The following is a 12,688-nucleotide window of genomic DNA, read 5'->3' on the forward strand; positions in this document are numbered from 1 at the left end:
CTTGTGAATAGCAAACTCACATTTTGTGAGTGTTTTTAAGAGGGCAGGGCAGCTCTAACTAACATCTCCAATCTCGTCTCAATTATTGTACTCAAGGTTAACTGACTCCTGGCTCCAATTAGCTTTTAGAGAAGCCATAGGGGTTCACATACTTTTTCCAACCTACACTGTGACTGTTTAAATTATGTATTCAATATAGACAAGAAAAATACAATAATTTGTGTGTTATAAGTTGAAGCACACTGTGTTTGTCTGTTGTTGTGACTTGGATGAAGATCAGATCAAATGTTATGACCAATTTATGCACAAATCAAGATAATTCAAAAGGGTTCACATACTTTTTCTTGCCACTGTATATAGTTCACATGACGTTACAGTCAGCTTAGCTACAAACTATACAGCCACAGACTTCAGAGGCTTCGACACAATAGATACAAGACTCAACAACAAAAACTACCCTAAACAATGGCTGTATGAAAGTTGAGTAGCTAACCTACGTATGTGACTGCCAGACATGGGACACAAGCTATTTTAAGTGCAAAGCAACAATGCCCCTACACAAGCAAGGCCTCTGAGCGTTCACAGTGCATACCAACCATTCACAAGATTCCCATCCACCTCATTTAGCCTAACCAGAGAGCTGCATTTGATTAACATCCACCCAGGATAAAGAAGTTATTTTTCAAACAAGACTTCACAGTTGGCTGTAACCACTGAGATAAAACTCATGCTCATTGTTGAGCTTTTCCAGCTGTAAAAATGATTACTAATACCATGTTGTTACAAAGAGAATACTACAGAGTCTATGAAGCAGATTTGTTTATTCTCCAAATCTTAAACTACATTTTTGGCAGGTAGCCTAGCGGTTAAGAGCGTTGGGCCAAGAACCGAAAGGTCGCTGGTTCTAATCCCCTAGCCGAGTAGTTGAAAAATATGTTGATGTGCCCTTGAGCAAGGCACTTAACACTAATTGCCCTTGTAAGTCATTTTGAATAAGACCACTTGCTAAATTACTAAAATGTAAATGTACACTAGGCTAACAGCATGATTCAATCCATCATCTCTGGTATATAACACATGAAAATAATAGATATTTCAAATCAACATGACAGTTGGTGCAAAGGTTGGATTTTTTATTCTTTAAAGTAATCAGTGTGGATATAAAGAAATGTTTCTATAAATATAATGTTTTTAATAACAAACAAATGCAGAATACCAGAATTAAACATAATAGATGTGAAAGGCATGAACATGTTGTTTAATAGAGAGCCATCCATGCATTTAGGGTAAAATAACTTTCATGCATTTGACAAGAACATAACAGAAGAAGCGTGAGGTGGGGACAGATGACGGTGTCTTCCTTTATGAAGCCTAAAGTCAGCTGCTCATCCTGCATGGTTAGCACCCACCCACCCACCCACACACACACACACACACACACACACACACACACACACACACACACACACACACACACACACACACACACACACACACACACACACACACACACACACACTTAACCAGGAGAGAAATGGCCCAGGGGTGAAAGGGGACTGCTTCAAGCTGCCACCTGGGCCAATCATAAAAAATAAAAAACAGCCACATTTTGCCAACAATTACCTTGTGGGGAATATTCATTTGCTGACTGATTACATGTAGGTCTGAAAATGACAAAACACACTGCCCTATCTCCTTCAATTATTCATTTGTTTTCCATTTTTATAAGCCAATTATACAGCCGGCTGTAGAGTAGGCTACTACGTATTTCAGCTTGTTCATCAATGAAGGATTGGTATTTCAGCTGTCTGTCTGTGAGAAAGCATTAGGGGGTGCAGCTGATGTGTTACGTAGCCCACCTCTGAGTCTGAGCTGTCTCTGTCCAGCATTCTGTATTCCCCTAGCCTGGTCCAAGACCCGATTGTGCTGTCCTGCCTACTCCTATGGTCCTTCGGGGTTGGCAAGACAACACAAACAGATCTGGGACCAGGCTAGTATTTCTCCTCAAAGTGCTCAAATAGGTCAACAAAAGGCACAAACAATGTGTGTCTGTTCTGTGTTAATAGGCAGCAAGGATGTCTGAAACACATAAACAAAATGTTGAAAAGATCCTGCAAATGGTTTAATTTCATTCTTTTCAAATATGTTGTTCTAATCACCAAAAGACGGCTTTTAACTTTGGTGAAAGTATTTGGGCTAAATTTGGGGCTAAATGTTCTCATTCTAGCTTAAAGTACTGGAGGTTATGAAAACATTTGTATTTGGAGGTTTCATGTCATGTAGGCTAGTACATGTGCACACAATCCCAAACCTATACCTACTTTCTTGTTTTAAAAATGCTGATTGTATTTTTAACTGTCAAATCCAAGGCATTTAGAAATATGTTGAACACATAATCCCAAACCTATACCTCGTTTTAAAATACATGTTGATTGTATTTTTAACCTTCAAATGCCAGGCATTTAGGCATTGGAAATATGTTGAATAGAAGAGAACAGTTGGACAGAAAGAACAACAGTATAATGGGAGATAAGGACCCACGAGGAAGCAATTGTTTTTCACAGGACATAGAAACAATGTTCCAAGCCAGTCTACTGATCAAAGACAGGTACAACCCTCTCCCAACAGTGACCAAGCCAACTCAGGTCCTAAGACAATCACATCCTTAATGCTAAATGCTCAGTTAGCTGGCTCTTTATCACCAAGGTCCATTTCCATTATGCCCAAAGTGTGTCAAATAAATGTTGGTTTTAATAGAGGGAAACAACTAAAAAAGAGAATTTTGATCTTTAAATACAAATATATACTTACAAAAATCTCACAAAATGTTTTATGTACAATAGAAACATCATGTACCAATGAGTGTCTCTGCATGGCAATTAAGTCCAAAAACGATTATCATTCATTCAGTCTGTAAATAAACAGTTTTTTATGTGTGTGGGGGACGCCCATCATAGGCTGAAGTACATCCAGAGGTCTCACCCCTCTCAGACCATTCACACTGTGGTCTCTCCCTGTCTGTTGTTAGCCAGTCTCGTATAAAACCTCTTCCAGGAGTTGAGGGTCTTCCCAGACCAGATCCAGAACCCGGACGTTATCCCCACGATCAGAGTCATGAGGTACTTGATCATGAAGACGGTGAAGTCGGGGCTCATGTTGGGGTGTGGGTGGGCCGGACAGGGCACGGCGTACGTCTTACACGTCTGGCTGATCCACGTCCTCTCCCACTGCTCCCGGAAGGCCTGCTCGTAGAAGTAGCAGGCGATGACGATGGTGGCGGGGACGGTGTAGAGCACGCTGAAGATCCCTATCCTCACCATCAGCTTCTCCAGCTTCTCCGTCTTGGTGCCGTCGTGCTTCATGATGGTTCTGATCCGGAACAGAGACACGAAGCCGGCCAGGAGGAACGAGGTGCCGATGAAGAGGTAGACAAAGAGCGGCGCCAGGACGAAGCCTCGGAGAGCGTCCACACTGTTGATGCCCACGAAGCACACGCCGCTAAGGACATCCCCGTCCACCTGGCCCACCGCCAGGATAGTGATGGTCTTAATGGCGGGCACAGCCCATGCCGCCAGGTGGAAGTACTGCGAGTTGGCCTCGATGGCTTCGTGACCCCACTTCATCCCTGCTGCCAGGAACCAGGTGAGGGCCAGGATGACCCACCAGATGGAGCTGGCCATGCTGAAAAAATACAACATCATGAAGAGGATGGTACAACCCTCCTTTTTGGTACCCTGCACCACAGTCCTAATGTCGTTGTCAAACCTGTCATTGCAAACCACCTTGTCCTCAAGGAGAAATCCAGCTATGTAGGCAATGGATACCATGGTGTAGCAACCGGATAGGAAGATAATAGGACGCTCGGGGTAGCTGAAGCGCTTCATGTCCACCAGATAGGTTAGAACGGTAAATAACGTGGATGCACAACATAACACGGACCAGATTACTATCCATATCCTGGCGAATTTTAACTCTTCTTCGCTGAAGTACATCATTCCGTTAGATTTCTTTGGCTCGCACGGTGCGCCACAGTCATCCTGACCGAGAAAACGGTAATTCAAATAAGTGGGTACTTTCAGGGATGCCGGGCACTTGAACTGTCCCTTTACAATCCCAGTATCATGCGGAGGCTCCGTTACATCGGGGGTGGGATTGACCGGTGTGCTTTGACCCGATATATTCTGCCCGACGCACAGCTCGCCCGCTCCGTGAACCGGGAAAGACTCGCACACGAGCCTTTCCGGCCACTGAAAACCGAATTTGTTCATGAGCGCCTCGCAGCCCTGTCTCGCCCTCTCGCACAGTGACCTGCACGGGGGAAGCGCCTGCTCAAGCACCGTGCACACAGGCGCATACATGGAGCAGAGGAAAAACTTTAAATCAGGAGAACACTGAACTTTCACAAGCGGGTAAAACTGGTGTACCTCGAGCCCTGCTTCCTCCTGGTTTGTGTGTCCTAGTAAATTTGGCATGATGGTCTCGTTGTATGCGATGTCCGTACAAAGTGGAATAGAAATCGGTTGGCAAAAGCCGTGCTCCGGAATAGACATTCCCCGGTCGCCATACTGTCCATTTACCCTTATAGATCCTGAACTGATCAATAAAAAACCCTGCAAAAATATACACAGTACTCTGTTATAATCCATTGCGAAAGCATTGCGCACGGCCACAGACATACTTTCTTTGCGGTTTCTTCCAAAACTAGCTAGCTCTCCAGCTAGCGAGAAACTACTTCCCCGCTCCCTTTCTTTGTTGGGTTTTTCTTTCCTTGTAAATGTACTCCCCTCCTGCGTAACTTTTGGTGGTTTTTGCTTCTCCCGCCGTTGCGCAGAGATGTTGAAGGTCCCCCAAAATCAAAAAATATCGCTGACAGAATTTAGAGAAAAAAACCGACCTAATATACACAACACACAGGTCCGGACTCCGCAATGTTCTTCTGCTGCTCTAGCTGCCCGACAAACCTGATAGCCTCTCTCTGCTCTGCGCTGTTGAAACCTGTTTCCAGGCGCCCTGCCGTCTCAGTGAGCCGTCTCTCTCTCCTCCATATGGAAAAAAGGGTTGGACTAACAGATGCAAGGTTTAGGGATCGTCTACAATTGCTCATCTTGTGTATGGCTCTCGATTTTTGACTGATGGGTTTCAATGTCTTGGTTCCATAGCCCGAAACAATATTAAATATTTAATATAAGAATTATGCCCTTATAAATAGGCATATGATATTCTGAAAGCCACATCTAGGACTACTGATGGAAAAGGAAAGACTTTTACAAATATGACAGTAGGCCTACTCTTTATATGAGCTAACCCTTTACCCTTAATTTATGTTCATTAAAACTGTGAAGGATTGACACAGAGATATCATATTAGACCTCCTCAAATAGCCTACTATTGTAACAGTCCAGAACCCCTTGATATTATCATCCAGTAAAACGATGTGTGCCTGTAAAATAAAACACACTAAATAAATGCTATGTGCTTTCCATATTACAAATGAGTATATCCTAAATGGATCTTTTAGAGAGGGAAGAACAACCAGCATCATTTTAATCGGTTTCCCCTTTCAACCATAATGTCGTCTCCACCGTTAGGCCCTAGGGACAGGGATGAAAGTGGTTCGTCACCACGAGACTTTGGGATCCGAGGGGTTTCAAACCCATCTCACACAGTGGTGCGCGCAGAGGGAACAGTGGGAGGGAGAGACACTGTGTAGAGGAGAACAGGAAGGAAACCGTGAGAGAGAAAAAGAGAGAGAGAGAGACCCTGTGTAGAACACCAAAGGAAGGAAGAGAAAAACTCAAACCCAGTGAGCTTAACAGGCTGTCCTGCCCCCTTGACTTTCAGAGAGTCGATCATCTCTCCTTTGTCATCAACTGTACTGTACCTTACTGTTCACTAGAGATATATTAGATAATGTAAGGCTATTTATTGTACAAAAACAGTATCATAACAACATAAATAATCATCAAATCAACTACTGTTGCAACCATCAACAACACTATGACCAGTTATAGCACATCAATATGATTAGCCCAAGTGATGTGCATCAAAACCTATTTCTAGTTATCAACCTGTGGTTATGTGTGCACAGGAGACTGTCACAGAGCACTCTCTATTGAGAATTCAGAACAACATGACCAACCAGCTGAAGCCAGGCAAATACAGAGGATCCCTAATGTTAATCAGTCACCTAGGGATTCTGACTGGTTAGGAGGCATGTCTGTCAGTGGGATGTAGAAGGAGTCAATAAGTATGTAATATATCCTGACAGAAGAATGCAGTGAGACTTGGTTCTTCAAGCTACACCCTGCCAAGAGAGACACACACACTCAAAATGACTTATGTTACTAAATGTCTTGTTTTAGGGCTGGGTGTCTAGCCAAGTCTATTCAGTTTGGAATAAAGTTGTCCAGAGCAATCAACATTACAAAGACAAAGTTAAAACCTTGAGTCAGATTTGACCTTCATGCAGTTGATCTATGAGCCAGCATTAAAGAGATACATTTGAATTAACTATTGGAAATGCATTTTTTTGTGGGGAATTTTTTGGTGCAAAACCGTTTCAGAACCATTTATGACCACATGCAATAACCACAGAATAGAATAGAATGACTTCATTGTTTTTCCAAAGAAACGTTATGAACATTACATTCTTACAGCACACATTGTGTTGTTGGGGTTTCCATGGATTTTTCTCCTACCTATCTGTCACAGCAGTCATTATGACCTGCAGGTTGTTTGTTTTCATGTTATAACGTATATCTGTTTAAAGGACCAGTAGGCTTGAAAACTGTGCTCATAAGTGAAGTTACATACTTTTTCTAATATGCATCCCAAATGGCACCCTGTTCCCTATATAGCGCACTACATTTAACCAGAGCCCATAGGGATGCAATTTGGGATGCAGATGTTGTTGACCTATTGGTATGGTTTGAATCAGAGACATAACACCTTGGTGGGTGTCCAGAGAAAACACTGTTGCGGTACAATACAATCAGGCCAGCTCAGCTCACATCAGCCAGGGACTGGTAATACAGGATAAATCACTAGAAACTGTCGCTGGTACAGTTGAATAAATTATGCCTTAAAAAAAACTAAGTATGGTACTTAGATCAATTCCAGGGATAACTCATTTCAGGAAGTAGCTAACTATGTAAATACTGATGAATAGGAGGACAAAGGCAACCAATATCCACACTCGCATGACCGTTAGAATGGAGTTGTGGTAGAATTAATATGAAGTAAGTATGTAATACATGACCTAACAAGAGCTGTTTGCTTTGGTAGCTGAACACAGTTTGAAGCATTAATAAACTTTATTTATTTCAGGTAAACCAACAATAAACAACATTTACAGAAGGACATTACATCTTCCATAATAACATTACATACAGGTCGTAACAAATAGGTAATGAAACAGCTATTCTACTATTATATCCTAAGTTTCAGTTTATAAAGTGACCGGTAACACTTCTTCTATGTCCGAAACCACTTGTGGAAAATGATGTATTTTCAGAGCATCATACAAAAAAAGACAAAATAGATACGCAAGTGAAGTTTTTTTTGTACTGTAAAACACAGATTCAGTGTTGAGTACAGCGGGGGTTGCATGTCTGGTTCCAAAACGCCTTTCCCAACATATACTGTACGTCTACGCAGTTAAGAAACTGACAATGCCAAAAAAATACTGTATGTGTATATATCCATATATATTTAATACGAATCCTCTCTTTTATGGCGCAAAGGAGACACGCGTGACCCTGTATGTACGCAAACATAGTCACTATTACATTTTACACAAGGCGTTTCACCTCCCCTTTTATATACAGCCTAGTAAGACAGTTTATAACAAAGGATACAAAATGATTAAATATTGACATGTAACTCAAAATATGACTCGAAATGTACACATTCCGTAACATGACAAATATAGCAAGCAGATCAATCTTAAGCCATTCCCCAATTCAGATTTGAATGGTGTATTTGCAAATGCATTTTTTTAAACATTTGGAAGTTGACCTTAGCAAGCAAGAACCAATGGTAACATTCAAATGATAGTGGGCCCCATTCAATTGTTAATCATTTGGACCGTCACAGTGCTCAATGTGCAATTTCACTACTTCTTTCCCAAGATTTTCCTTCATAGAGAAATGCTTTTAATTCCCAAAGGAGAAAAAAGGAGCTTTCAGGAACTCCACGCAGGCAGGCAGGCAGGCAGGCAGGCAGGCAGGCAGGCAGGCAGGCAGGCAGGCAGGCAGGCAGGCAAAACATATACAGTATTTTCATGTTTATGTGATGTCGCAGGCAGGCGGCAAAGGAAGAAACTTCTGGGACACAAAGGCACAAAATAAAAAGGGGGAAAAAGAAAAGTGAAATGCCACACAGACAGAAAGCAGGAGAGTAACGTATCAAAACAAATGATTCAGCTGCTTAATACCTCCTGTATCCCATAAAGCCATGCAAGGCCGAGCAGAGCGAGCTGGGCCATCTATCTCAGCAGAGCTCTCTGGTATTAACCCTCCTCTGTCACGCTGCTTTAGTCACATTAAGACGTCACTCTAGATTCTCCTCCCTTCCTCACTACCATGACACAGAATCACTTGTCACACCAGGAATGACAATGAAGTCCTATGAAATCCCTTTAAGTATCTGTAGTGTCTGGGGTTGGAAACTGGGGTCTGTTGGCCTATATTACGGTTGCCAAGGGAGGGCACTGATATTTCTAGTCTGTGCAGGCAAGGGCATGTGATTAAGGACAACACAGGTGTAAAAAGTGACATGTTTAATAAGCTGAAATGTACAGTAGGGCAAGTAGATTCAAAAAGTGCATTCTCAAAAAGCTGATGACACAAGTCGTCACTATCACTGTGTTTCTCTGTCTTTGCCTCACCTGCTCTATAACACACCAAACACCACTAGAGATGGTGGGACTATTAAAGCTGTACCATTACACAGACTTGGCCATATGCCGAATCATGTCAAAGCCTTCTACAAGAGTCATTTATTTTTAATGTTTCCTCCTCCTCTTCCGCGTCCTTCTACCCCTATGATAGACTAGCAGGTGAGGCAGGGGTGGAGAAGGACTGTGTGTGGCCAAATGTACCTGTGACTGTCTCTCATGTGTTCTCATGTGTGTGTGTGTGTGTGTGTGTGTGTGTGTGTGTGTGTGCACATGTCTTTCTAAGGGTGTCAATGTGGATTAAGAAAACTAATCTCTCCTGATAGTTAGTGTGTGTCTATGATGTCTCACTCATAACTCTCCTCCCCCTCCTCTACTTGTGCACAGTACAGACCATTCAGATTAGTGGTAATTTCAAATCAATCCATAAAACGGAAACCCATATTCTCCATGTTACTGGTCATTGCTATATTACCTAGCTCACACATGACTAATATGAGCAGGTATTTTTACACAAAACAACACCCAGCTGAAAATCGAACACAAAGACATCTTTGTACCAGCCAATGTAACATAGTACCCAAGAAACAAAAGTATTTGTTAGATCAATATCATGCGATATCGTAAAAAGTGCTCCTAATATTTGTATTAACGTGATAGCTGAGACAAACAGATGATGACGCAATCGTCTAATAACATTTGTGATGACTGAAATACAGTACATTACTGGATGGTGACGCTATCAAAGGATGTGAAGGAGAAGAGGATTGTCATGGGTCGAAGTAACCAAGAGATCAAAATCCCACTGAGCCTATTGCCATTGTGTTTTACCATCTAGATACAGTGCACAACAGGATGCGGTATAGATAACAGTACCTCGTGGCCTACATGGAAGCACCAATGAAGGGTATAGCCCATATTGCCCATGTTTGATGCACATGCAACCACACAGATATAACACACCCACATACACTGAGACGAACCACAGCGAATGAACCATATAATGTGACTCTTCACGATGTCATCGACGCTCATTGCTTTGTGTGTATGCATCATCTCCAGCAGAGACTGACGGATTATTATCACCAGTATCACTATTACAGTATTAGTACAGTATTACTACCATTGCTCTTATGATTATTATTGAGTTGATGCCATTTGACTCTGGACTGACAGTTACAGAGGAGGAACAGTTCAAAGTTAAAGAGAAACATTACCACCGCTTGTCATTCTCAGTTCAAGTGTGTTTTGTGAGTGTGAGTGAAACTGTCCAGTGGGTGTGTATCTGTGTGTGTGTACGTGTGAGTTTGTGCATGCGTGCGTGAATGCATGCAAGTGCAGCATGTTAGTGAAAGAATTTAAGCTTTCTTAGAGTCCGTGATATATTTTCTAAATATGAGTATACTGTACATACAAATATACATTCTCACATAGGTAGTTAGAAACACAAGCCACAGTATGCATCAATAGTATTGTAAAGTCCCTTGATGATTAAGGGTATTGTAAATGTGTCAACGATTTATGAGTATCATAACATTATAAAAGTCAACAAAAATGGCAAATTATAAAACTGAAATTGGAGGTGTCACACACACACACACACACACACACACACACACACACACACACACACACACACACACACACACTTGGAAAGGTAATACGTGAAAGAAACAGAAGAGGGAATGTGATCCCGGTGGTTCCTCCATCTCAGTGTCTTTGTCCTTCTCTCTTGGACTGACCACAGCAGCAACCTGAAAAACACACACACAAACACATGAGTTAATCTGCCAACTGGAAATAAACTAATCACAGCTACCTTATTTCTGAACAACCCCTTTGGAGAGAAGTAGAGAGAGAGAGGGAGAGAGAGAGAGAAGTAGAGAGAGAGAGGGAGAGAGAGAGAGAAGTAGAGAGAGAGAGGGAGAGAGAGAGAGAAGTAGAGAGAGAGAGAGAGTTCAACACAAATCTTAAAGATGTTGACGTCATCATTCTGCAGGAGACATGGTGTAAGGCTGACATTGTTACTCACTGTCCCACAGGCTACAGAGAGGTAATTGTGCCATCACAGAAACACAGCTCTGTCAATAGAGGTAGAGACTCTGGAGGACTGATCATTTTGTACAAATCCGAACTGCAAAATCTAATTGATCCCCTCAAAATTGGTAAATATCACATTTGGTTAAAACTGAGAAAAATACGTGTTCCTTTGCACAATATATATCCCCCCTCAGAATCCCCATATTACTCAGAGGAGATCTTCCCCACCCTTGAGGAAGAGACTTGCTATTTCCAGGCCCAGGGAAATGTGCCCATCTGTGGGGACACAAATGCGAGCACAGGAACACTACCTGATCTAAGGAGCACACGAGGGGACAGCTTTTTTACAGGCCATAGTGTCTCTGTCTCAATCTCCCCCATAGAAACAACAGTGACAGACCACACGAGGGGACAGCTTTTTTACAGGCCATAGTGTCTCTAACTGTCTCAATCTCCCCCATAGAAACAACAGTGACAGACCACACGAGGGGACAGCTTTATTACAGGCCATAGTGTCTCTAACTGTCTCAATCTCCCCCATAGAAACAACAGTGACAGACCACACGAGGGGACAGCTTTATTACAGGCCATAGTGTCTCTAACTGTCTCAATCTCCCCCATAGAAACAACAGTGACAGACCACACGAGGGGACAGCTTTATTACAGGCCATAGTGTCTCTGTCTTCATCTCCCCATAGAAACAACAGTGACAGCACCGTCAACAAGAACGGAAGGGATCTGTTGCAGCTCTGTAGAAGCCTGTACTTTGTCAATGGTAGGTTACAGGGGGACTCTTTGGGGAGATTCACCTACTGCTCACCTCTTGGCCACAGTACAGTAGACTACATGATCACAGACAAGCCACTAACACCTCTGTCTGATCACAGCCAAATTACGTTGTTCCTCAAAAGAACAGACATGGAAACAACCACACATTCACAGCCCAGTAAGCTGTACAACATCAGAAATTCATACAGATGGGCCCAAAACAGCACAGAAGAATACCAGAAAGCAACCTGGAACCAAAACATCCAAACACTCTTAGCTAACTTTCTGGATGCCACATTCACTCACAGTAAAGAAGGCATCAATCTGGCAGTACAAAACATCAACTATATATTCAGGCAAATGGCAAAAGAAGCACAATTGAAATTGATAAAAACAAAACGAAAAAGATCACAGATGACAACTGGTTTGATGCAGATTGTAATATTCTAAGGAAAAAACTTATAACACTTCCACCCAAAAGCAGAGAACCAAATAATGGTGAATTACGCCTTCATTACTCTGAGACTTTAAAACTCTATAAATGTGCACAGTACAACAGCAAGCAGCTGACACTAATTGAGGAGTCCATTAACACAAACAACTTCTGGTAAAATTAGAAAAAACTAAAACATCTAAACAAGAGTAATTAGTGAGTAATTAGTGATACAAAATGGTGACAAATGGACAACCCAGTTTAAAACACTCTACAGCACCGTTCAAATTGACACAAATGCAGAACAACGCCAAATTCATGAGAAGTTGAATGGATTAGAAAAAGCTATAAAGGACAATCAAAATCCACTGGACTCCCCAATTACTGACCAGGAGCTCTATAAGAAACTAAACTATTACTGACCAGGAGCTCTATAAGAAACTAAACTATTACTGACCAGGAGCTCTATAAGAAACTAAACTATTACTGACCAGGAGCTCTATAAGAAACTAAACTATTACTGACCAGGAGCTCTATCAGAAACTAAACTA

At 42.0% G+C, this 12,688-nt stretch overlaps 2 protein-coding genes across 4 annotated transcripts in view; both read right to left on the reverse strand.

Annotated features, from left to right (window-relative positions):
* Window positions 1–1,111: 1,111 nt before the first annotated feature.
* LOC135520422 (frizzled-1-like) lies at window positions 1,112–5,027 on the reverse strand. The gene has a single exon (XM_064945978.1). It carries the CDS (start codon window positions 4,674–4,676, stop codon window positions 2,997–2,999), a length of 1,680 nt encoding a protein of 559 aa, XP_064802050.1. The 5' UTR covers window positions 4,677–5,027; the 3' UTR covers window positions 1,112–2,996.
* Window positions 5,028–7,294: 2,267 nt separating this feature from the next.
* LOC135520423 (cyclin-dependent kinase 14) overlaps window positions 7,295–12,688 on the reverse strand; it is a 228,598-nt gene continuing 223,204 nt past the window's right edge. For all 3 annotated transcript variants that reach the window (XR_010452375.1, XM_064945979.1, XM_064945980.1), the window contains one exon: window positions 7,295–10,650. The gene's annotated coding sequence lies outside the window, so the exon portion shown is untranslated. The remainder of the gene's footprint in view (window positions 10,651–12,688) is intronic.

This window comes from Oncorhynchus masou, chromosome 29 (assembly GCF_036934945.1).
Source record: "Oncorhynchus masou masou isolate Uvic2021 chromosome 29, UVic_Omas_1.1, whole genome shotgun sequence".
NCBI classification, from domain to species: domain Eukaryota; kingdom Metazoa; phylum Chordata; class Actinopteri; order Salmoniformes; family Salmonidae; genus Oncorhynchus; species Oncorhynchus masou.